Source organism: Aricia agestis, chromosome 10 (assembly GCF_905147365.1).
Source record: "Aricia agestis chromosome 10, ilAriAges1.1, whole genome shotgun sequence".
Lineage (NCBI taxonomy): Eukaryota > Metazoa > Arthropoda > Insecta > Lepidoptera > Lycaenidae > Aricia > Aricia agestis.
Window position 1 is genome coordinate 16,086,560 of NC_056415.1, and position 27,820 is coordinate 16,114,379.

Genomic DNA, 27,820 nt, shown 5'->3' on the forward strand with positions numbered 1-27,820 from the left:
AGACAGACAAAAATTCTAAAAATTGTTATTTTGGTGTATGTACCGTCTAAATATTCATATTATGCATGTAGTAAAAAACGGTTATTTCAATATTACAAACAGACACTCCAATTTTATTTATATGTACCTATAGATATACAATAATTATGATTATACGAGTACTTTAGTTACAATAAAAATACAACTACTTATAAATTAATTAATTAATATATATTTTATACGTGGGAGAGCCATGCTTCGGCACGAATGGGTCGGCTCGACCGGAGAAATACCACGTTCTCACAGAAAACCGGCGTGAAACAGCGCTAGCGCTGTGTTTCGCCGAGTGAGTGAGTTTACCGGAGGCCCAATCCCCTACCCTATTCCCTTCCCTACCCTATCCAATTCCCTTCCCATCCCTACCCTCCCCTATTACCCTATTCCCTCTTAAAAGGCCGGCAACGCACTTGCAGCTCTTCTGATGCTGCGAGTGTCCATGGGCGACGGAAGTTGCTTTCCATCAGGTGACCCGTTTGCTCGTTTGCCCCCTTATTTCATAAAAAAAAAATATAAACATTAAACACTATAATTTATAAGTAAAAAATCAAATCTAAATCGGAGGCTGCGGGCAAAGTACCTACCAATTAGGCTGGCGCGGGCGGCATTACCTCGCTGAACGCTAATTTTATACTTAATTATTTTTTTTATTTTTTTATTTATAATTATAATTATTAAAATAAGTATAAGATGAGGAACACAATTTTATGGCTATGTTTGATTTTATGGTTGTGGCTATATCTGGTTGATTCTTATTCTCATTTTTAATTAATCAAAGGCAAAACCATGAAAACTCGACTAACAGAACAAACTTATTCATATCCATGTCAGAAATACATATACTAAAAAAGACCTTAAAATCATTTTTTACGAGTATCTAACATACAGAGTGTTCATAATGTTTTCAAACTTAAATAACATTATTAGTACTTCAGAATTCTCTAATTAAATAACTCCTGTCGCAAGTTGGTAAGTACTAATGATTTAAGATTTTATAAGTTAATTCTAATATTATGTAATAATTCTTGAAAGCTTATGAAACAAAAAATACATTTAAGGCGGGGATTGATCTCAATCAAAAACGATAACCTTGCACACAACCAAAGACCAAGCGTATACGCATCGCAATAAGATTCATTTTAGCTTAGCATAAAACTATAGGTTCTCGGGCGAATCTTCTCTATTTTTCATGTTTTTTTTTAAATATCTTTGGAAATAAATATTGAGAAACAAAATTGTTCGGTTAAAGAATTTTTAATATAGATTTACTAACAATTTATTCAAATAAAATGTACAATTATCCTAGTTAATACTTATATTTCGATGAAATAGAGTTTTTTCGGAGGTAAGTTTGTATATTAATTACAGCCAAAGTATTACGTTTTATTAAAATTTTTATGGTTTAAGGTATTTTGAATATTGTGCTTTATATCTCATATTTTTAATACTTCGTTATTATATTGGAACTAGGTAAACCGGGAGTCACGGAATAACAAATTGGGGTTTATCCCCGCCTTAAGTACGGAAAGAAATAATTATTCCTATATATTTTATGACACCCTGTGCTTAAAAGCGACAATATCATGCTAATAGAATGGAATACATTATACACTCTGTTATAACTTAGTTATATTATATTTATTTGTGCCAATAGGAATGCCATAACACGTCATTTTCTGTAGTAACGGTTTGCCATTTGATAGCTGTATAATGGGTAGAGCAAATGTGTCCGTGTTTGTGATGAAATTATAATAAGTAAATGTAAGTAGGTACTAATAAGGATAAGAAATTAGAAGTATGCAATAACAAGAGTGACAGTGGAAATAGGAAATGGAAAACACGACGCAAACCAGCGAAGACATCGAGCAGTCCGTTCCTCTCAAAGATGGGAAAGAAAAACCCCTCTCGGTGTGCCAAAAGTTAAAAGTCGCCAAGGATAATGTGACAGTCGAGCCGGTTCTGTTCTCCTTCATGATAGCCAGCATGATATCGGTGGTGGGCTTCGCGAACTTGAACCTGGATAAAGCCTGCCGAGTGAACCTGGGTTACAATGACAGCGTCTGCACGGCTCTGATGCTGAGGCAGCGGGAAAAACTCGGTGATGCCGAAGTTAGTGTGCAGAAGCTGGTAGCGTCAGTGGAGGCATGGCGGGGAGTCATAGCCACTGTGTTCCCCATCATCACCATGATATTCCTCGGGGCCTGGAGCGACAAGATGGGCAAGCGCAAAGTGTGCATGCTGCTCCCGATTGGAGGGGAACTCGCGAGTTCTGTCATGAATATCATCAGCACCTACTTCTTCCACATCCCGGTGGAGTTGACGACATTCTTTTCGGCTATCTGCATCGCGATCGGCGGTTCCTGGCACGTTATGTACCTCGGAACGTACAGCTACGTGGCTGATATCACCTCGGAGAGTTCAAGGACGTTCAGGATAGGGTTGCTTACGTTGTGTCTGTCTGTGTCCATCCCCATTGGAATGGGGGTGAGCGGCTTTATTCTCCGACACACGGGATACTATGGAGTGTTTGGCATAACGACGACCTTGCATATATTGAATTTCCTCTACGTTTGGTTCCGTATCAAAGAGAACGGACGAGAAAATAATTCAAATAAGTCCAAGGTAATTCGGCAAACTTGTTTTATACCCTGAACATAAAATTAGCATAAAATTATAATACCATCATATACCATCGTTGATCCATATAAAGTACGATATTTTTAATACTAAAATATTATTGTATGATAGTGATTATTATAAAGCATCACTAAAATTGAAACCCCCACCACTATATTGAAAAATTTAATCTTTAGGAGCGAAGAGAGTTTTTGTGGGTATCACTCTGTAATAATTATTCTGTTTCACCATCAGAATATTTTCTTTTACAGAAAAGTGGGTCAGGCTGCGTGAGATTTCTTACAGAATTTTTTAACTGGCAAAGTGTTAAAGATTTGTTGCAATTACTTTTGAAAAGGCGTCCGAACAATCGACGAATGAAGTTAGGTCTGGTCATCATAGCATCGTGCTTGCTCAACGGACCAATCTGGGGTAAGTTCGTGTCTAAAATTAGTAGCATTACTAGATAAATTTGTTGCTACATTTTTAAAACTCCTTAAAAGGTGAACTGATCCAAAAAATCAAACATCGTCCTTCTCTCTTCACACTCACGCCCGTCTTTCATATGCCAGGTGAAAAAGGACGACGCGGAATCATCGCCAAGTTAGTTTTACTTGAATAAAAGACGTGATTATGAATAAAGTATTTTGAGCAAATCTAGGTTATATCAATGCCTTTTTAGATATTAAAAAATATTAAAGAAAAGACAGCAAACTTCGCAGATCCAAGCAAAAATGTGTCTAAAACAAGTTTTTTTGTAAAAAAGAAACTATCGAGCATTTTTTTCAGTAATCGTGTTTTTGTCTTGAGCAAATAATCTTCATGAACTGAAGTTACATGTGTAAAAAATCAGTTTTCTAGAACTTACAGATTTTGAGATCTTGGTATGTAGTCAATTTAGGGTCAGGTGCATTCTTAAGAATGTTTATACTTTATACGGTCGAGCGTTTTCATCGAAACGGCTACACGCAAAGCTACAAAATGGATCTTTCCAAAAATAACAGGGCCTGTTTCACCACTTCCTGTTAACCCTCCGTGCACCACGTGGGGTCTGACAAACCCCAGACGTACAAAAATTTTCATAACTTTTTACAAATTCGTGTGATTTTTTTGGACGCTTTAAGTAGCTGGAGTTTAGACGTTGCTTTACCGTTTGGCGTGGTTTAGTGTTTGCGTTGCCGATGTAATGAACAGACATGCACAAAGTGCGCTGGGGTCCCACAAACCCCACGTAGTTCACGACGTCGTCGAAAAGTTGTATAGACATAGTATTATGAAATGTGAAAAAAATCTATTTTACACGGATATTTCAATTCATTTCGGTTTTAAGGACAAATAAATTATAATTTTGATAGAAGAAGATTTGAAAAATCTCAAAGATAATCTGCGGATACTTTAATAAATACTTTCACAAATTTTTTGGCGAAGCAGTCCCAGGACCACCAAAAAAATTACCAAGATTAATATAGAGGTGCTCAAATTGCAACAGGAAGATAAATGTTTAACTCCAGTACGATTGTGATCACAATAATATACCTATTTGCTAACAAAAACCGTGCTGACTTTTGTGTGAAAAATGTACTGATTTCAACCTGTCTAATTATCATGCAAACTGACTATATTAAGTTTATATTATTAAATTTGTATTGCCTTATAATGTAAATTTTAAAGTTTTAAGCAATATGGGAAATAATTGGTAACTTTTTATTCATAGAAGTGAACCCGAATTGGTGACTATGTTTTACTTAGTAAAATATTACTACATTTTCATTTTTGGCTGTAAAGTATTTAAAATCAGAATTATTTCACTTGACATCGTTTTATTTTACACTAAAATAGACCAGAAATATTTATTTCAAATAAAATAAACGAATAAATACAAATTACGTATTCCTTGCCCAGATAAGTCTTGGGGTTTGACAAACCCCACGTGGTGCACGGTGTAACTTTTATCCACGTGGTGCACGGAGGGTTAAAGTGCCGGATAGGCTATCCACAACTTCTTTGACAGATTCTCCATACTCTAACTGTCAAGTTAAATGGTGGATAGCCTATTCGGCACTTAACAGGAAGTGGTGAAACAGGCCCTTTATGATTTTTTTTATTACAGGTGAAATATCAATCGTTTACATCATGTGTCGATATCGGTTCAACTGGGATGAAATTAAATATGGCGTCTTCGCCTCATACAACTTTGTCGTACATACCATTGGTAGGTAATGAACGTGTAACTTTTTTAGGTTCCATATTATAATATTATGTATTTCAAATAAAGGCTGGCAGGCAGGTGCGTTGCCAACTCTTCCGAGTAATAATTCTGATGTAGTTGCTTAATGCTTTATATCAGGTGACCCGTTTGATTCTTTGCCTACTAATTTTATAAAAAAGTAAAGCCAGAATCGGCTTGACTGGATCAATACAACGGTCTTACAGAAAACCAGCATGAAAAACGCTTAATATGTAGTTTTTTGCCAAATAACCAATGAACCAAACCGCGGATTATAACCAATCTTTAGGCTTTAAATATTTTTTGCTATATCTATACTATAATATTATACGAGGGCTGCTATTTATGTATCCGGAACTGGCCACTTACAAGAACAATATTTAAAAAGTAATTACAACATTTGAAAATAGAACTCTTTGGTTGAAGAATACATTTTGTTTCATGTGACTGTCAATTATTTTTCCATTGTGGCGTCATTTTGAAAATTGCGTGTCTTCATTTGCCATGGATTTAACGCGTGAACATTTTCGTGCAATGATTTACTACGATTTTCGGCGTGGGCTAAATCAACAACAGTGCTTTATTCAACTCACCGCAACTTTTGGAGATGAAGCACCATCAAAAACCACTGTTTATCACTGGTACAGTGAGTTTAATCGTGGGCGGTCTATGCTCACGGATGAAAATAAAGAAGGTCGCCCAAAAACAGCTGTTGTCCCACAAAATATAGATGCTGTGCGGGAACTAATAATGCGTGATCGTCATGTTACATATCGCGAGATAGAGGCGTCCTTAGGCATAAGTATGACGAGCATACATAAGATATTACACGAACATTTGGCTGTAAAAAAAATATGTTCGCGTTGGATTCCGCACAACTTGACAATCGATCAAAAACGGGCTCGTGTCGATTGGTGCAAAAAAATGATAAAAAAATACAACCGTGGTACGTCAAAAGCCGTTTATAATATCTACACAGGTGATGAATCTTGGATCTATGCATATGACCCCGAAACTAAACAACAGTCAACGGTGTGGGTGTTCCAAGATGAGCCGAAACCAACAAAAGTTACTCGTGCAAAAAGTACTTTGAAGCAAATGGTCGCCTGTTTTTTTGGAATTAATGGACATGTGGCTACAGTGCCATTAGAGAATCGTAAAACGGTTAATTCTGAATGGTATACGACCATTTGTTCACCAGAAGTCTTTGAAGAAATAAGAAAGGACAACCGACAACGCAGAATCATATTACATCACGACAATGCTAGCTGTCACACCTCAGCTGAAACAACTCAGTTTTTGGAGGGTCAAAAGATCGAATTGACTGGTCATCCGCCGTACAGCCCTGATTTGGCACCTAACGATTTCTTTTTATTTCCATACGCGAAGAACAAATTACGTGGTCAACGTTTTTCGAGCCGCGAAGAGGCTGTTGATGCGTTCAAAATGCACGTTTTGGAGATACCTCAATCAGAATGGAAAAAGTGCTATGAAAATTGGTTCCAGCGTATGCAAAAGTGTGTCGATCATCGCGGCGAATATTTTGAAAAGCAATAAAACCATATTAAATGATATATGTTTGTTTCTTTTTTTAATTCCGGATACATAAATAGCAGCCCTCGTAAGGAGGTAAACTTTGTTTTTTTTTTTTTTTTTTTTTTTTTAAAGAAGGCAGGTCACTGTAGCCCTGACGTCACTGCGACCCATGAGGATCTATTGTGACTCCTTCGCACTAGAGTATCATCCCCAACCCTATACTGCTCATAAATTGAACGATATGGTTGGGGTTGGTGCCACGAATTTCCTCTGTGGACGAGTATTCGTGGCGACCAAGGTGCCTGTTCCTGCTCTGTAGTAGAGCAGGGCAGTCGAGGAGAAGGTGAATAGGTGTTTCATCCTCCTCCTCACAGAATCTGCAAGTCATTATGCTACAAATACCCATTCTGTTTAGGTGTTTGTTGAGCTTGCAGTGCCCAGTTAGGCTTCTGGTAAGGATTTTTAATTGGTTCCTACCCAAGGTGAGCACTAATTCTGATTGTTTCTTGTTGAAGTCAGGAATTAGTGCCTTGGAGTGTTCAAGGCCAGGGGTCTCAGCCCACTGCTTCCTGCATAGTCTGTGACCCCATTCCACAGAATGGTTCTGGACCATATATGAGACTCTCGGCCCCAAGCCTAGCCAGCTCGTCAGCGGTTTCATTGCCGGGGACGTTGCTGTGGCCCGGGACCCATACTAGGCGGATGTTGTTGTTCCTTCCCAGCATGTTTAACGTCTCAATGCATTCCAGAACTAATTTGGACGAGACTTCTGCGGCAGTCAGTGCTTTAAGTGCAGCTTGACTATCGGAGAAGATAAAAACGTTTTTATTAACTAGGGCCATCTCCAGGCTTTCTAGTGAACAACCGAGGATAGCGAAGACTTCAGCCTGAAACACGGTCGCAAGCTCCCCCAAACAGGCGTATTTGCCTTTTGGTGGCCTGCCTCCGTAGATTCCGGCTCCCGCACGGTTGTCTTTCCTTGATCCATCCGTGAACCAAACTATGTCGCTAGGGCGGACATCGATTGGATTTTTCCTTTCCCAGTCCTCCCTGGAAGGTATAAAAACCTGGTACTGCTTCGAAAAGCTATACACCTTGATCATGGCATCTGATGGCATGGCCATGATAGGTGATTCACTGAGAGACTGTTCCAGCTGTCGAAATGGGGTGGAGACCCAATTCGTCCCACCCGCCGTCCTGGCCCTGAGAGCCACCTTTTTGGCCTCCATCTGAACAAGCAGAGGAAGCGGAGTTAAGTTGATCAGGGCCTCGAGGGAAGCGGTGGGTGTTGACGAGAGTGCACCCGTGATTATTAGACATGCCAGTCTCTGTACGCTGTTTAGTCTTTTGTGACAGTTTACTTGTTCAGCCTTTTTATGCCACACTGCGCAGCCATATGTGGTAATCGGTCTCACTACGGCTGTATATAGCCATAGCATTGCCTTCGGCCGAATACCCCATTTAGAGCTGACAAGCTTCCAACAGGAACCCAGAGCACATCTAGCCTTTTTCGTAATATACTCGATGTGCTTATTCCAAGTGAGTCCTTTGTCTAGGATTACTCCTAGATATTTGACATCACCCGCAAACTTAATAGTTTTCCCAAAGAGTGTTGGGGGTCTTAGTCCCTCCAACTTCCTCTTTTTGGTGAAAGGTATCAAGACCGTCTTATCAGCATTTACTGTTAGCTTGACCCTTTGGCACCAATTCTCGACGACTCTTAGTGCTGACTGCATCAACCCAGCGACCACCGATGCGCATTTTCCCACCACCATAATCGCCAGGTCGTCAGCGTACCCTTGAGCGTAGTAACCTATGAGGTTCAGTTCCCTTAGTAGCTCATCCACTACCAGGGACCATTCCAGGGGTGACAGCACACCTCCTTGTGGGCAACCTTGTGTCAGCCTGATTTTGAGTGTCAGGTCCATAATAGTCGATGAGGCTACCCTATTGTCGAGCGTGGCTTTGATCCATTTCCTAGTTGTTGGATCTATATTCTTTGAAGCCAGGCCATTTGTGATAGAGCCGGTTGAAGTGTTGTCGAATGCGCCTTCAATATCGAGAAAGACACATAACGCAATCTCTTTATCTTCAATTGCTCTATCAATCCGATCTACCAAGTCCATTAGGGCCGTCTCGGTAGATTTGCCTTTTTGGTAGGCATGTTGTCTTTCATGCAGCGGCATTTTAGTGAGATAGGTGTCCCTTATGTGTAGGTTGACCACCTTCTCCATTGTTTTAAGCATGAAAGAAGTGAGGCTAATTGGTCTGTATGACTTTGGTAGAGCTTTGTCTCTGTCCCCACTTTTGGGTATGTAGGACACCCTTACCTTTGTCCATGCCAATGGGATGTAGCCCCACGCAAAACTTGCTCTGAATATTTTCAGTAGCATAGGAAGGATAATGTCCTTGCCCTGCTGTAGGAGGGCCGGAAATATATTATCCTCGCCGCCGGTCTTGTAAGGCTTGAAACTGTCAATTGCCCAAGTGACTCGGTCAGGCTTAAAGATCACGGAAGCTCTTCTCCAATCGTCAACTGATGGTCTCGTTTTAATAATCGTATGAGAGAAGGCTTCGTGATTTTCGAGATGGATACTGTTGGGGAAGTGAACGTCGGCTAGTAATCTTAGCGTTTCTTCCGCCGTTTTAGTGTAAGTACCATCTGGCCTTTTCAGAGTGCTGGGATGAGAGCTAGGGGCCTTAGATATGACTTTATATAGTCTGGAGGTTTGCGAGGTGTTATTCACTTCCTCACAGAACCTTGCCCAAGAGCGTCTTTTGGCCTTCCTTAGCTCCCTATTAAACGTCGTCAGGGCGGTTCTGTATGCGTCCCAGTTCCCGTCTCTTTTGGCTCTGTTAAACAGAGCTCGAGTCTCTTTCCTGAGTTGCGCCAGAGTACCATTCCACCAAGGTACATTACGTTTATTTGACGTTTTCTTAACAGGACAGCTTCTGAGGTAAGCATCATTCAAGCTATGCTCCAGCTCTCCCACCGTTAGTTCCAGTTGTTCTACGGTCTTGACAGCTTTGTTGACTGCTGCGAGGTTTAACTGCAATTCCTCTCTGAATACACTCCAGTTTGTGGCCTTAGGATTCCTATAAGTTACCTCTTTCCCAGGCATACTGTCATGTATATCAAACCTAATGTAACAGTGATCGGACAGTGAGTTATCGTCCGATACATGCCAGTTACAGGCGCGATGTCGTATAGGGCCTGTGCATACTGTTATGTCAAGGACCTCCTGTCTCAGTGGGTTGATAAACGTTGGTTTAGTACCCTGATTCAAAGTGTGGAGGTTATTAGTAAGTAAGAAGTCAAATAGTTTCTCACCTCTGAAGTTTACGTCGGTGCTGCCCCAACTTGTATGATGTGAGTTGCAATCACTTCCCAGGATAAGTTGGATGCGCTGATTCTCGACGTAGTCTATTATCGGTGATAGCTGCGTAGTGGGGTCTTGAGTGTCTCCAGGTAGATAGGCGGAGCAAACCATCAGTTTGCCTGCAGTCCCTCCGGGCTCCTCAATATACGCAGCTACAGTGTCATCTGTACACAGGCAAGAGACACACAAAAATTTCATCCTCTTGCTGAAGAGGATGCAGGATCTGGGCCTCTGGCCATGCTGAAAATAAAGTACGTTACCTGCCAGTCCAAGGCCCATCACCGTGTTCCCGTTGACCCACGGTTCTTGGATTAAAGCAATGTCGAGCGCCTCCCGGATGAACTTCTGACAGAGTACATCTGTGGCAGCCTTCGCGTGTCGTAAGTTGACTTGTATTACTTTAATCATTTTTTTTTTTTTTTTTTTTTTTTTTTTTTTTTTTTTTTTTTTGTGTAGTGTTACTGTGAAGTGTAGCTGTAGAGTGTTAAAGTGAGTATATGTGGATGGATGTGTGTGTGTGTTTAGTCTGTGTGGTGCAGGTTAGGTAGTCGGAGCAGGGGGTTTCGCGCCACTTTGCGACTTGAGTGCTCCTGCGCTAATGAGGGCAGCTGTGCTGGCTTCCTCACAGCGCAGGCGCCCCCAGAGCCACCACGTCCGCGTCCGCGTCCACCACGGGACTGTCCAGGCCTACCCCTACTCGCAGTTGCCACTTTCAAGGGAACTTGAGGTCTGGGATTGGTCTGAGCAGCCGGGCGTCCGCCTCCCCTGCTGGTGTGCACGTGCAAGTTTTGTGCTTGCACGTGTAGGGTGTTGGGCTGAGCAGTAACAGTGGCAGATAATGTGCCGCTGCTGCTAGCTTGGGGCGGCGCCGTGCCTCTATAGCCTATAGGCTTAATAAGAGGTGCTGGCCGCCATCCTTTATGTGAGGTGTGGGGCTGGGAAGTTGAGCCCAGCAGAGGTGTTGCCGTCACTTCGTCAGACCCTACAGGGTTTGACAGGAGTGCCGGTTTTGGTCCCTTCAAGCGAAGCTGAACCCGGTTAAACCCGAAGTAGAGCTGAAAATCCCGCTCGGAAAGTAGCTTGACCGCAGATTCGTCGAAGGAAAAGGTAAAAGTTTGACCCTTTCCATCGGCTTTCCTGCTGACCACTTTCCAAAGCCGGATTCCCATACCTCCATTCTGCGAGGTCAGTCGCTTGATGATTCCTACCTCGTCCACCTCTAGGTCAGGAACCCACGCCGTAGCGTAACGGGGCTTAGGCAGCTCCGCCTCGTCAACGACGCGGAGGGCTGCTCCATCCCAGGGATGGATCATGTCTATCAGCCGCGCCAGCCACTGCTTGGAGGCAGCGTCGACGCAGGTGAAGACAAGTCCACCCGATCTGTGGACGCATCCTATTAGCTTAGGTCCCTCTCCCTCCGGTTGATCGTCGATGACTCGAAGAATGCATTTCTTCAACCCCTCGGCGTTCTCCTGTGAGAGAGGTCCCCCAGCATCGAGGATGCCCACACGAATGGCACTCGCCGCCTCACTGAAACTCGGCTTGGGCGCCTGAGCACTGGTGTGCTTGGCTGCCTTCGTCGGTCTTTCCTGTGAGTTGGCGGTGTCAGAGAGCTGCCGTTTGGAGCTCGAACGCTTCTCCAACTCCTCGGCATACTCTTGTTTGTTTGTTTGTTAACATAAACTTTGTTTGTTTGTTTGTTTAATTGTAATGAACAGGCTCAAAAACTACTGGACCGATTTTAAAAATTCTTTCACTATTCGAAAGCTACATTATTTACGAGTAACATAGGCTACTTTTTATTTTGGAGAATATAGGGTTCCGTAAGATATTTCAGTTTTTCGGAAACAACCAGAAAATTTACTTATTTTGCATACGCTGCCTAAACTATAAAAGATAGAACTATACAATGTTCTAAGTAAATGTAGATCTTATAAATATCTACAAAAATGTCCGCGACACAATATACCTATCTATGTCAAGTGAGGCACAAAAACCATTTTTTTATTTAAAAATCTTGATTTAAACGCATTTATTTTACTCATGCTAATGATCCTTATCAAAATAAATAATTTCATCACTAAGTACAGATTATGAATATTATATTTGCTTTTTGAATGATTAAAATTGGACGTTTGGTTTAGAAGTTATGGCGAAATTAAAATATTGCGATTTACGCCCGTTTCGAAGTGGGCGCTACCAATGCCACAGAATAGATAATAGTACAAGTACCAATGCAGGTTGCTTATTCAATTAAATACTTTAAATACAGCAAAATGCTTATTCAATTAAATACTTTAAATACATTATTGATTATAGCCCTTTACAGCATAATTATTACGATTTTAATTTTAAATGAATATTTTCGAAGATAGGTATTACAGATTTAAAAATTGCGGGACGTAAGTAGCTTTTGCGGCAGTACCGACCAATGCGGGCCACGGGTAGTTATGAATATAAATTATTTAAAATCAAACTACTGAATCGATTTTAAGCATTTTTTCAGTGACTTAGGCCATAATTTATTTTATACCCGTGCGAAGCCGAGGCGGGTCGCTAGTTATTATATAAGTTCGAAATTTACAACTTAATCATTATGAAAAAACTGAGATCAAAATGCTGTTTCAGGTACCCTGTTCGCGATGAGTTTATTCGCAAAGAAACTCAAAATGGACGATTCCTCCCTGGGGATCATTGCAACGCTAAGCAGAATATTGGGAGCTCTTGTGTGGGCTTTGGCGAGGAACGACTTGGAAATCTATTTAGGTAGTATGACTACTAAGTGTAAGTGTGGCCTGTGGGCTCCGTGCGAGTTACTTAGTACTTACGCCGGTTGTTCTCGCCGGGTTAGTTCCCGAACCGGTGACACCATGTAGACTTTTGAAAATATTTATTTTAAATTTATTCAGAAATAAAACAATTTAGATTTGATTTTGAGTATGTAGCTGTATAATATTACAAGGATAAAGCCAAGGTATTTTACTGAGCTTTAGGTTGGGTTGCACCAACTAACTATAACTGTACTTAACTTTAACTATAACTACAGTGCAAAATGTCAAATCTTTGGTTAAAGTTAAATATGACGTCCAAGGACACCTCCGCCAATACGTATATCTGATATGTTTTACAGTGTTATATTTTTTCTGACGATTTTTACGGATAATTCAATTTTTATACCCTCAATCCCGTTACCTGTAGCCTCAATAAAAAAATAAACGCATCAGACATCTGTGAATTTCTCCAGTTAAAGTTAAGGTTAAAGTTAAAGCTAAAGGACGCCATATTTAACTCATAACTTTAACTTTAACCACGCCTCTGGTGCAACCCAACCTTAGTGTTGTGAATATTGTGGAGTTAGGGTGTATGATGTTAAAAGTTTCACTTTATTTTGAACCAAAAGTTGCAATAAATTTGCGACATTGTTTGAATACAGTTTTAACAGTTTATCATCCCAACTCGCATAGCTGGGCACCGTTAATCAAATAGTTAACTTCGTTAATCGTTAATCCGTTAAAAAAAATGTTAGCTTCGTTAAACGTTAAAGCGTTGCATTTTCCTTCAGTCCTTCAGTCTCCTTCAGTCCGAAATGTGTGCCTTACGCTCTGGAGTAAAGGTTGAATTTGTTACTTATATTCAATTTTGTGGTACTTGAAATATTATGTATTTTGAAACAACATTAAGTATATTTTTTTATATTAAAATCGCTTTGAAATATACCAAATAAATAAGGACATAACGTGATGACTGATGATATTTTATGGTGTTGTGTGTATATTGTATCCATATACAACCATGTGAGTTGTGACATTGGTGACCCTGTCATGGTAGTGATGATGATGATGATGAATGTAATTTGCATAGTAGCATATGCTTTCAGTTCTTAAAACAACGCCTAAACTCCCAAACTTGTATCTATAAGGAATCCGGAGTTCTCTTAGTATCTTCGGAACCATAGTATACCTTGGTGCAAAATCTTGCGTTTTGGTAGCATATGCTTAGGATACTTCTCATAAAATCAAAATCACCATAAGTTTCCATATAAATTTTGAGGAGTTCCCTCGATTACTCATCAATCCTCAATCATCAGATCACCACTTTTATGAAAATGGGACCAAATTGGAGTGAAACCTAATATAACAAAACAAAAATTTTGAAAATCGGTTCACAAACGGCGGAGTCGTGGTCGAACATACAAAAATAAAAAAAAATTAAAAAAAATATCCACAGCCGAATATACAACCTCCTCGTTTTTTGGAAGTCGGTTAAAAATTCAGCAAGATATTATGACAATTCAAATATCTCATAAAAAAGACCTGCCCGAAACGCTCCATACAAATTGCTACGAAAGTATGACGTCAGTCTTTCGTAGTTTGTACGCATCGGGAGACAATTTTGATCGACAGGTATATTAAATATTGCGTTTATGAAAGTGGTTTCATAACAAAAGTTGCTTTTAATTGCATAAGTTATCGAATTGTATACAAATATTAAGAAATTTAATTGAAAAAAAATTCGACTTGAATATCCAACTTTGAAGGCGCATAACAAAAAAAAATACAAATGCTATCAAGCTGAAATTTTGGGAACACTTATTTTTTACCGTGACTTCTTTATTTTATTAACAAAATTCGCTAATCTTTGACCTTGTCATCATCCCTATTATATTATCATTGTGTTAGTGTACATATACAAAACCTGTTGGTTTAGGTTCTGGAAGTTAACAGGTTAGGGACAAAACAAAATAATTTTATAATTATTGTATTCTACCCGACTAAATTACACTGCACTCTTCTTTCAACATGCAAATATGATTTATAATAACATTAAACAAATTACTATTAACTCTATTAGCACCGGCGCTGTGTAATGATATGATAAAACGAAACAAATCTTTTCTCACTCGCACGCGCCTGAAAATGTATCTAGTATTGTTTTTGTTTCACTCGCTGTTTTGCCGTGCCGCGGCCGGCGCCGCGTTGCCCACCCGCCCGGCACTTGTCGTTTCATACTATTACTGTCTGAACCTGAGAATGCCGCGTCCTGCTCTAACAACGTCATTTCACGTTTATTAGAGTAGGACGCAACATTCTCGTACAGGGGCGGATCTTGAATTTGTGGGGCCCTGGGCTAATACTGCTTAGGGGCCCTACCTAATTACTCAAATAATTGCCATTTTGACAAGAAACTGTTTTCTGTAGTGCTGTAGGTATATCTATATTAGGTATATATTAGCTGTTGCCCGCGACTTCGTCCGCGTTAGCATAGTAGATCGCATCCCAAGTACTTATTATATTTTATTGTACAAAAATATCCAATATACAGAATTGACTTTCCTACGATTTTATTATATATAGATGTTCCGCGCGTAATCGCGCTTCTCTTGCGTAATTTAGGAATTTCACGCAACCGTACATTTTGCAGCAAAAAATAGCCTATGTCCCTTCACGTGGTCTATTCTTCATGTTTGCCAAATAACATAAAAATTGTTCCAGTAGTTCATAAGATAATAAGAAATTCCATATAATTTCCCCCGTTTTTTTCCACATTTTTATCTATTTCTTCGCTCTTATTAGTCATAGCGTGATAAAATATAGCCTATAGCCTTCCTCGATAAATGGGCTATCTAACACTGAATTTTTTTTTTAATTGGACCTAGGACCTAGTTCCTGAGATAAGCGCGTTCAAATAAGCCCTTTCATATAATTTCTCACGTTTTTTCCACATTTTTCTCTATTTCTTAGTTTCTATTAGTCTTAGCGTGATAAAATATAGCTTATAGCCTACCCCGATAAATGGGCTATCTAACATTGAAAGAATTTTTCAAATCGGATAAGTAGTTCCTGAGATTAGCGCGTTCATATAAGCCCTCTCATATAATTTCCCCCGTTTTTTCCACATTTTCCTCTATTTCTTCGCTCCTATTAGTCTTAGCGTGATAAAATATAGCCTACAGCCTACCTCAATAAATGAGCTATCTAACATTGAAAGAATTTATCAAATCGGATTAGTAGTTCCTGAGATTAGCACGTTCAAATAGGCCCTTTCATATAATTTCCCCCGTTTTTTCCACATTTTCCTCTATTTGTTCACTCTTATTAGTCTTAGCGGGATAAAAAATAGCTTATAACCTTCTTTGACTAATGGGCTATATAACACTGAAAGAATTTTTCAAATCGGACCAGTAGTTCCTGAGATTAGCGTGTTCAAATAAGCCCTTTCAAATAATTTCCCCCCGTTTTTTCCACATTTTCCTCTATTTCTTCGCTCCTATTATACTTAGCGTGATAAAATATAGCCTATAGCCTTTCTCGATAAATGGGCTATCCAACAGTAAAATAATTTTTCAAATCGGACCAGTAGTTCCTGAGATTAGCGCGTTCAAACAAACAAACAAACTCTTCCCAATTATAATATTATAGTACTCGTATAGATTAAAATATTAGTATAGATTACGAGTAATATTATAAAGCGGAAGAGTGTGTTAGTTTGTTTTCTTGTTTGTTTGAACGCGCTAATCTCAGGAACTACTGGTTCAATTTGAAAAATTATTTCAGTCTTAGATAGCTCATTTATCGAGGAAGGCTACAGGCTATATCTTATTACGCTCCGACTAATAAAAGCGAAGAAAGAGAGGAAAATGTTGAAAAAACGGGAGGAAATTATTTGAAAGGGCTTATTTGAACGCGCTAATCTCAGGAACTACTGGTCCGATTTGAAAAATTCTTTTACTGTTGGAAAGCCCATTTATCGAGAAAGGCTATAGGCTATATTTTATCACGCTAAGTATAATAGGAGCGAAGAAATAGAGGAAAATGTGGAAAAAACGGGGGGAAATTATTTGAAAGGGCTTATTTGAACACGCTAATCTCAGAAACTACTGGTCCGATTTGAAAAATTCTTTCAGTGTTAGATATTCCATTTATTGCAAAAGCCTATAAGCTATATTTAATAATAATAATAATAATAATAATAATTTTATTCAAACATAAATACTGCACACACTAAAGCAAAAAAAAAAAAGCAAACAATAAACCAAAAGAAAAAATAAGTAAAACAAACAACAAACTACAAAAAAAATATGGCATCATTAGGCAGTGCATTGTATAATGCCGAAAAGGATACCCACTCAGGTGTATTACCACGGCGCAGAACACTGCACCGCGGTACCTGATCTTCCGTGGTTCCTATACATATTACGCCTGACGCACGACAGATTCAACATAAATAATAATAATAATAATATATAATAACACTATACATAATATAATAATACAATAAAATAATAAAACATCATTTAGAATACTTAAATAAGAGTACGGTAGCTGTTATATACGATACGGCACGGCATAACACCCGCACCTGTGACGCAACGACATTCCAGCTTCAGGAGATAAGTGCCTATTTCCCGCGCTTCAGTGCCTGAAACGAAGTTGTACGGGGAACACGCGCAGGTGTGCGCTCGCGCCGACCGCCTGTGACCTACATATTTTTTTTTTTTTTTTTTTTTTTCGAAAGGGTCTAAGCTACTGGTCTGGTTAAGACCATGGTAGTTTAATCGTGGCTATAACTAGTCTGTTGCTAGTTGGTTTGGAAATAAACAATGAGGGGGGCCTGGCCCCCTCCCCTAAAGTCACACGTGTGACATTCTAGACGGGCAATATTGGGGAGAGCTACGAAAATAAGCTATTTTTATCTGACGTGGGGACACGGGTCCCCCCTGCTCTTAAGGGGTCCGACCCCTTACTCACTCTCAGACGAGTGAGGCTGCTCGCGCGCGGTAGCACAAACTAGCTGCGTACGAGTTATCGCGGTAGATGAGCTCAAGTTGAGCTAAATTAGCTGTTGAGCTTATGTTATTGCTTAAAAGAGGGCCGTCCCTCTCCCCTTCCGAGTCCGGTTGGGGTGACATACGCGTGTATGTTCTAATGTCAAAGTAATTGGTAGAGCTCTCTACGACAATGTCGCGGTCGCGGTCATGATTTAGGTGTGTTCCTATACTATCCGCATGCGAACTCGACCTACATAATTATGTAGGTCAAGTTCATAGCAACTACCGAGTATAGTGCTATCAATAAATAATTAAATATATACATATAAGACAAAGGGACTATTATGAAATTTAATACTTATAGTACGGATTATACTGTAAAAAGAGTATGGTAAGTGTATATTACATCAATATATTATATATTATTAGTGACATGAAATATACTACTTTATTTATTCTGTTTACTCTGTTTATATAAATAATAGAACTATTAGTGTACATTCAGTCAACATTTTCAATTCCTTTCAGGGACCGAAAGTTATGTGAACCCATTCTCAGTAACCAGCAACAACATAAAATATAAGTATATTATTTTGATGCCAAATTTTAAGCCGGTACACGGTACACCTGGCAAGCATCTTCGAACTTCCTATATCTCTATTTTGTTACGCTACAAAGGAGGAGCGAAGAAATAGAGGGAAATGTGGAAAAAACGGGGGAAATTATTTGAAAGGGCTCATCTCACGACCTACTGGAGGAATTTTTCTGTTATTCGGCCCACGTAAATTAGATATTTCACAGACAAATTTGTCCACAAAAAATAGCATATGATCCTTCACGTGGTCTACTTCTTATCTGTGCCAAATAACAGAAAAATTGCTGCTCCAGTAGTTCGTGAGATAAGCCCATACAAATAATTTCCCCCGTCTTTCCATAATTTTCTCTATTTCTTACCTCCTATTAGTCTTAGATTAATAAAATATAGCTTATAACCTTCCTCGATAAATGGCCTATCCAACACTGGAAGGATTTTTCAAATCGGACCAGTAGTTCCTGAGATTAGCGCGTTCAAATAAGCCCTGTCAAATAATTTATCCCCGTTTTTTTCTACATTTACCTCTATTTCTTCGCTCCTATTAGTCTTAGCGTGATAAAATATAGCCTATAGCCTTCCTCGATAAATGGGCTATCTAAGACTGAAAGAATTTTTCAAATCGGACCAGTAGTTCCTGAGATAAGCACTTTCAAACAAACAAGAAAACAAACTTACACACTCTTCCGCTTTATAATATTAATCTATACTAATATTATAATTGGGAAGAGTTTGTTTGTTTGTTTAAACGCGCTAATCTCAGGAACTACTGGTCCGATTTGAAAGATTCTTTTACTGTTGGATAGCCCATTTATGGAGGAAGGCTATAGGCTATATTTTATCACGTTAAGACTATTAGCACAGAATAGATAATAGTACAAGTACAGAAGTCTCACTGCTTTGATGTTCACAAATGCCGCTGATTTATGTGCCTACATAAGTATTATTAACAACGGACCGCATGCGAGCAGCCGACATTGAGCTCTCTGGCGCCGCGCGAAGGTCGACTTTATTTCACACCTTGTCACGTGTGTTGTTGACTATAAATGATTTTCTTTTGATGTAGGTAATTAGGTATGTATTATATTATTATGTATAATGTAAGTATATGCAGCTACCACCTACCACCTATTTTAAATAAGCATATTTATTATAATTAATTATTAATTATAAAACATTTGTGTGTATATTTAATAATATTATTATTGTCATAGATTTAGGTGCCATGACAGTAGATAATATATAAATTTGCCTTTTTTTTCATTGTCCCAACAATCGGCTGCAATGCAGTATTTTTTTTGATAAATTTTGTCAATTAAAATATGACACTGCGTAAGAGACGCGCGCGTGCGCCACGAGTCAGTTCGCGGCAACCATTGAATCGTCCCGACGTCGGAGAGTCTCGTATGTACTTGTAGCTCGGCGGCGGAACGGCGGAGTGACACCCCCCTGCTAATAGTCGCGAAGAAATAGAGGAAAGTATGGAAAAAACGGTGGAAATTATTTGAAAGGGCTTATTTGAAAGCGCTAATCTCAGGAATTACTGGTCCGATTTGAAAAATTCTTTCAGTGTTAGATAGTTCATTTATCGAGAAAGGCTATAGGCAATATTTTATTATACTAAGACTAATAGGAGCAAAGAAATAGAGGAAAATGTGGAAAAAAAAGGGGGAAATTATTTGAAAGGGCTTATCTCACGAACTACTGGAGCAATTTTTCTGTTATTTCGCACAGATAAGAAGTAGACCACGTGAAAGGATCATAGGCTATTTTTTGTGGACTAATTTGTCTGCGAAATACCTAATTTACGCTGGCGAAGCCGCGCGGAACGTTATATTTCGCGTGGTCACGACATCACGCGTAAACGGCTGGACCCATTTTGCTGAAATTTGGTATAAAGATACTTTGAGTCCCGAAAAAGAACATAGGATACATTTTGTCCCGGAAAAATGTATGGTTATTGCACAATATACTTTTATGATTTGCGCGTAAACTATTCAATCTATTTTGATGGAGTTTGGTATGGAGATTGGAGATACTTTGAGTCTCGAGAAAGGACAAGGAATACTAATTTTGTCCCGGAAAATGTACGGTTCCCGCACAATAAACTTTTATGATTATCGCCTAAACTATTCAAACTAACTTGATGAAATTTGGTATGGCAATACTTTCAGTCTCGGGAAAGGGCAAGGGATACTTTTTGTCTCGGAAAATATACGGTTCCCACTTCCCACACAATAAACTTTTATGATTCTCGCCTAAACTATTTGATTTATTTTGATGAAATTTGACATGGAAATTGGAGATACTAATTTGAATCTGGGACAAGGAATGTTTTTTGTCCCGGAAAAAATTGCGGTTCCCACAGAATATACTTTTCTGATTTGCGCGTAAACGATTCAATCGATGTACGGGAACAACTGCAGCTATAAAGTCCACGCGGACGAAGTCGCCTAGTTCTAGATAATTATTGTTATTGACAATATCGTCTACTGGTTTCAGTTCGGTTGGGGGCCCTCTGTATTCGCGGGGCCCTGGGCTGCAGCCCAAAAAGCCATATAGTAGATCCGCCCCTGTTCTCGTACGATTGTTTGAGTCTCAAAATTGTTTCGTGGTACGGGTCCTGTTTTCGCGCTGCGCCGCGGTGCCGTGCGGTGAATAGTAGGCATTGGATTAACGATTAACGGACTTCTGCATATTAACGGAAGTTAACGAGTCGGTTAATATTTTTAAAAGTTAACTTAAAAGTTAATCCGTTAATCAAAACTGTTAACTTCGTTAATTAACGATTAACGGATTAACGAGTTAATGCCCAGCTATGCCAACTCGTATGACCTAACAACCCAAGTAACCGCGACTGAAACTCCATAGTTTCTGATCGTTCTTAACTCTATAAATATAGGGTCACACACAGACATTTTATAGAATGACGAGAGTCTGTCATTTTAAATTTTCAGCTCCCGTGGCGGAATTTTTCGACGGTATGATGATTATTGCACTCCGAGCTATGGCATCTAAATTTGTAACCAGCCAGGAATTGGGTAAGATTTTTGTTACTATATTAACTTTATCTTGGACTTTTATGTCCATGAATGGTGTGGATTTTATACTTTGGGATCCGGAAAAGAATTTAACACAGTTTTTAATACTGTAAAAACAACGGTTTTACGATTTCAGTGCGGGCGAGTTGCGATCTAGTTGTAAATGATATAATAGACGTGGGAGAGCCATGCTTCGGCACGAATGGGCCGGCTCGACCAGAGAAATACCACGTTCTCACAGAAAACCGGCGTGAAATTTCGCCGAGTGAGTGAGTTTACCGGAGGTCCAATCCCCTACCCTATTCCCTTCCCTACCCTCCCCTATTCCCTTCCCTACCCTCCCCTATTCCCTTCCCTCCCCTATTTCCTTCCCTTCCCTTCCCTACCCTCCCCTATTTCCTTCCCTTCCCTACCCTCCCGTATTACCCTATTCCCTCTTAAAAGACCGGCAACGCACCTGCAGCTCTTCCGATGCTGCGAGTGTCCATGGGCGACGGAAGTTGCTTTCCATCAGGTGACCCGTATGCTCGTTTGCCCCCTTATTTCATAAAAAAAAAGTACCTGGATGACCGAGCTTTGCTCGGTATAGCAAACTGTTACTTGTGTTACTTAATAACGCCATCTGCTGGTCGTTAAAACAATTAGTTGCTCTCATAATAGTATTATTATTCGCCAATAGATGTCAGGAAGAGTCATATTTTTCAGTTTATCGATTATCGATAAAACACGAATAAAAAGACATTTTCTGAAAATGATTCCTAGCTAGATCGATTTATCGCCCCCGAAACCCCCTATACTAAATTTCATGAAAATCGTAAAATCGTTGGAGCCGATTCCGAGATTCCAATTATATATATATACTAGCTGTTGCCCGCGACTTCGTCCGCGTGGACTTCAGTTTATAGCGCGCGATGTTTACAAAATTGGTGTCAAAAGCTTTTATAAAAAAACCCTGGTACCCATTAAATCAATACAGCTGTGCAGTGTGCAAATAATAAGTACTTCATTTTTGTATGTTAAACTTTATATATTATGCCAAATTTTAAAGCTTATTTAGCCCCCCAATTACACAACTTTACCCATAAACTATTTATCATTGATAGGTTTAGCCCCAATTTCACCAACGTCTGTTAGTGTTAACAGCTTGTTAAAATATCCTGTCTTCTCTTTCATTCATATGAAAAACGAAATAGCTAACGTGATACTAATTCGAGCATTAACTTTAACAGTCGTTGGTGAAATTTGGTATTAAGGTTACGTCACTGCCTGCACAGATAAAGTACTGAGTTATTTAATACCGTAGAATAGATATAACAATCGAAAAAAATCGAGACTTAAATGTAAGATGATACCACCTCTTATAGAAAGACTTTTGAGCAAGCGTCAGTGCGATGTAGAAGACGCACGGCGCCATCTATTATGAATTTTTTGAACAAATTTACGACCCTTACAACCCTTTTTTCCAGTAAAAAAGTAGCCTATGTCCTTTCTCAGGCTTTAGACTATCAGTATACAAAATTTCATTACAATCGGTTCGGTAGTTTTGGCGTTTGGCGTGAAAGCGAGACTGACAGACAGAGATACTTTCGCATTCATAATATTAGTACAGATTATGTGCACACTGCACAGCTGTTTTTGGGTATTTTGATTAATTAAGAGGATTCCACACCGCCCTTTTTTCCATACAAACGTTGTCCCCTGTTTCCTCCCTGGATAATGCTAGTAGAGTTATATTTTTTTTCCTGAATATCTACGGCCACTAATACAATGTCCCTATGTTTTATTTTTTTTTTCATAATTTAATTATTAAATAAGATATGAACGTTCAAAAACCCAAAAAAATGGCCAGATTTTCCACTGTGTTCAAACGTCCAGAAAACAGATTTGGCTAGATTATACAAAAAAAGCAAAACATAGGAACACAGCTCAAGCCTTTTTTTAATCTTTAATGAAAAAAGTACTTAAATCGGTTAAGTTTTGGAGAAGGAATCAGGGGACAACGAATCGTTGATTTTCTGGATTTTCTGCAGTTGTCTCTATCGCGTTCTGCGGTATAGGCTTGAGGTAAGGGAGACAGCTATAGATATTACACGTACTTTTTTTTCATTTCTCTAGCCGCTGTTGTATCCTCTTAAGGGCCGCGCTACACCGGAATGGCAGCGGCGAGGCGAGCACTTTCAGCGCTGCCATTCCGGTGTAGCGCGCTGCGCGGCTCTAAGAGGGGTACCACTTACCAGGGTTTTAAAAAGTTTTTAAATTTGACACAAATTTTGTTGACACCGCGCGCTATAAACTAAAGTCCACGCGGACGAAGTCGCGGGCATACTTAGATATACTATATATAGGCGGAGATACTTTCGCAGTATATTTCGCAGTATTTATAAGTCGCGGGCAACAGCTAGTTATGAATAAAAACAATCATATATAATAAAGTAGGTATGATTAGTTCTGTTATAATAATGAAGTAAAAAAATAAAGCGCCATCTGTTTTCATATATTAGAATTAAAATGTTGATTGCATTAATATATTTTCTGGATGGAATATAGGCCAACACAACACACTCGAACTCCTTAGAAATGCAGTAGGAGTTCTATAAGATAAGATAGATTGATTATTATTATAGCAAGTGATAACATTATTAAACATAATATTCTAACGTATTAAAAACTATAAACAAAAACATAACAACTAATAAGTATGATTAGTTCTATGTTACAACGAAGTTAAAAAAAGCGCCATCTGTTGAATCGTATTAGAACTAAAATGTTCATTGCATCGCGTCGATATATTTCTGGATTTTTTATAATATTATACATAAAATATATTTAAGATTTTTGAAATATTATTTTAATACACATCCAAGACCCAGGAACATTGAAAACTTTTTGTTCCGCCTGCGGGACTCGAACCCAGGACCCCCGGGATGAGCGCTGGCCACGCGCAATGCGAAGTAATTTTCATCGATATTTTCATGGAAATAAGATATTTTCCCACATCAAAATGTAGCCTATGTCCTTTCTCAGACTCTAGAATAACTGTGTACAAAATTTCATTGCAATCGGTTCAGTAGTTTTGGCGTGAAAGCGAGACAGACAGACAGACAGACAGACAGACAGACAGACAGAGATACTTTCGCATTTATAATATTAGTATAGATATATATAAGAATTGCTCGTTTAAAGATATAAGATATGAATTGCCGCCATTGGTTTGTGGTGGTACTTGGTAGTGCCCGACAAAAACGGGAACCTCTTTCTCTTCTTCAGGCAAAGTGTTCTCTCTGTTCGGCGTGCTGGAGGTGGTAATGATGCTGGTGCTGTCGCCGGTGTACTCGCGCGTGTACATCGCGACCCTGGCCGTGCTGCCCGGCGCCGCGTACTTCATCACCGCGCTCGCCGGTCTACCCGCCGTCTTTATATTCATGTGAGTTTTTTTATAGACTAGGAGACGAGTAGTAGGTACCATCTTATGGCAAGCGATTGCCGCAATATCAAAGACTTTGTATAAGTGTGTTTAAAATAAAGAGACACAGAATTTCATAATAATATGAAACAAATTACATTTTGTATGAAGTTTTGCATCTCAATTCACTTCTGAATTTGTTTTAACAACATCTGATATCGCGCAATATTTATCACAGCACTGGGGGATACATCGCTCATCCAATACCATTTGCAATAAACTTTAATTTAAAATTGAGTGGACCGTATTATGGGAAATAGATAGAAAGGAAATAGCAGTTTATCTACACCAGGTTTGGTGATGGTCTTTTTAGGGTTCCGTACCCAAAGGGTGAAAACGGGACCCTATTCATGAGACTTCGATGTCTGTCTGTCCGTCTGTCTGTCCGTCTGTCTGTCCGTCTGTCTGTCCGTCTGTCTGTCTCCAGGCTGTATCTGAAGGACTGCTATAGCTAGAGTTCTGAAATTTTCACAGATTGTGTATATCTGTTGCAGCTATAACAACAAATACTAAAAACAAAATAAAATCAAAAAATCAAAATCAAAATTGTTTTATTTCTGAATAAATTTAAAATAAATGTTTTCAGAAATTTCAATTTTCACTGATCCCAAGACTTCGTGTCGTAGGGCTAGGGTGCCGCACATGCACACACACATACACACTTACTTGCACACAAACACACACACACATACATTATATTAATATAATTAATTAGCTAAGACAAAAATATTTTACATTTTATTAAAACCACAATACTGGGAGTTGACTAGCTTATTAAATAGTAACCATGTCAAGACCTTATTGTGTCGATAATAACGATGACGGTCTTCTAATTTTTAATGAAATAGTTTTTATTATAATGTTAAATACATAGCACTACAATTTGACAAACAATGTAATACCTGTTACTGGCCATACTAAGTGTCACATGTTTAGTGTTAAGCTCCAAATTGTAATACGCTGTTGGTATTCAATAAAGAAAATAAATAAATAAATAAAAAGAAAGTCCTACATGATGCCTACCACCGGTTCGGGAACTAACCCGGCGAGAAGAACCGGCGTAAGAAACTCGCACGGGGCCCACTTTTTTACCAAAAAAAGTGAGAAAAAAATTAATCTTTTAAAATAAAGTTTACAATTTTGTAACTAAATATTATATACAATATCCACATACATAATTGTAAGTCCTATAATAATGAAGAAGTAGCCTTGCAAGAAGCCATCCTACTCCCAAGGTGTGCCATCGTTTATGAAATCATTGACCTTATAATAGGCTTTGGCACACAAACGTTCTTTAACTACTTTTTTAAATTTATTAATGGAAAGATTTTGAACGTTTTCTGGGATTTTGTTGTAAAGGCGTATACATTGACCTTTAAAAGATTTACTGACTTTACTAAGTCTGATCACCGGCATATCTAGCTTGTGCTTATTTCTAGTATTCCTAGAGTGAATGTCACTTTTAACTTTAAATTTACTTATATTTTTTCTAACATATATTACATTATCCAAAATGTATTGAGAAGCAACAGTTAGAATACCAATTTCTTTAAATTTATCTCTCAGAGATTCTACAGCAGACATTTTATAAATAGAACGTATGGCTCGCTTCTGCAGCACAAATATTGTATTAATGTCGGCAGCGTTTCCCCATAAAAGGATTCCATATGACATCCTACTATGAAAATAACTAAAATATACTAATCGTGCCGTATCTTCGTCAGAAATTTCCCTAATTTTTCTGACTGCATATGCTGCAGAACTGAGCCTACCTGCAAGATTAACAATGTGAGGACCCCACTGTAATTTACTATCAAGTGTAATACCTAAGAATACAGTGTTGTCTACCAAATTCATCTTCTCATCATTTAATACTACATTGGTTTGGACTTGCCTAACATTGGGCAAAGTAAACTTTATACATTTTGTTTTACTAGAATTTAAAAGTAAGTTATTAACATTAAACCAATGTACTATTTTTGAGAGAGCACTGTTTACCTCGTCGTAGTTCGACTGTTGTCGCTTCACTTTAAAAATAAGTGAAGTGTCATCAGCAAAAAGCACTATCTCATTATTATTATCCTTAACTAGATAAGGTAAGTCATTTATATAGATGAGAAAAAGAAATGGGCCTAATATAGATCCCTGTGGGACACCTAATTCTATTTTGGTTCCTTTGGATAATATTTATATTTAAAGGGGCCTCCCATACAACAAACGTGATTTTTTTGGCCTTTTTGCTCGATATCAATAATGGCAACAGGTAGGCACTTGATATTTTCACAAAGGCCTTAATTATATGTCTACTTCAATATTTAAGAATAATATTAAAATAATATAAAAAATTAATAATAATCCCATACAAAAACACAATTTTTGGTCTATGTTTGCTCTATAACAGTAGGTGTTTCGTCTCGTAGGGAACGATATGGAATTTCCAAAAGAAACTTGAAAAAATGAATTTAGAAGATATAATCTGAATAATTACAATATTTAACTTGTGTTGAAGCGAAAGTCGCAGTTAAAAGTATGACAAAACAAAATAATTTTCTATCGTCAATTCTACAATAATTATTCACGTAAAAATATCTTAAATAATCAAACGCCTGATAGATAAAAATAGCAAACTAACTATCGGGCGTGAACAGTAGGTACGGAACCCTTCGTGCGCGAGTCCGACTCGCACTTGGCCGATTTTTTTCATTATTGGTAATGAAATTCGGGCTCATTCAGACGTGATCCATGGACAACGTAATAAAATGACGTAATTTGTGATGTTTCAGATGGTTCCATCGCGAGTACAAAAGAGAACTACGAGACGCAGCTCTGAGCCTGGATTGTACTGAGGAAGTAATAAAATGATGAAGATGATGATGATGATCTTAAATCTTGTTGTTCCCTAGTAATATCCATACTTATATTGAAAATGCGAAAGTTTGCCTGCCTGTCTGTCTGTTTACTGTTGCCTCTTCACGTCCTAACCGATAAACCGATTTTGCTATTTGGTATGGAGTATGGACACACTTTGAGTACCAGTAGTGCTAGCAGGGCGACCAGCGGAAATGCGAAAGTATGGACAAACTGTGGAAATAAACCTAAGGTGCCGTTCCGATCTTTTTTCGTTCCGAAAAATTCAATTAAAATGCCACTTTACGACAGAC

At 38.7% G+C, this 27,820-nt stretch overlaps 1 protein-coding gene across 2 annotated transcripts; it reads left to right on the top strand.

Moving 5' to 3' along the window:
• The first annotated feature begins 1,682 nt into the window (after positions 1-1,682).
• On the top strand, positions 1,683-27,609 carry LOC121730875 (proton-coupled folate transporter-like). 2 transcript variants are annotated; one of them, XM_042120081.1, is made up of 7 exons: positions 1,683-2,658; positions 2,925-3,084; positions 4,763-4,864; positions 12,424-12,561; positions 21,113-21,196; positions 24,464-24,620; positions 27,443-27,609. In XM_042120081.1, exons 1-7 carry the CDS (start codon positions 1,867-1,869, stop codon positions 27,519-27,521), a joined length of 1,512 nt encoding a protein of 503 aa, XP_041976015.1. In that variant the 5' UTR covers positions 1,683-1,866; the 3' UTR covers positions 27,522-27,609. The 2 variants fall into 2 exon arrangements, with proteins under 2 accessions (XP_041976015.1, XP_041976016.1); XM_042120082.1 differs by lacking the exon at positions 4,763-4,864.
• Positions 27,610-27,820: the final 211 nt, after the last annotated feature.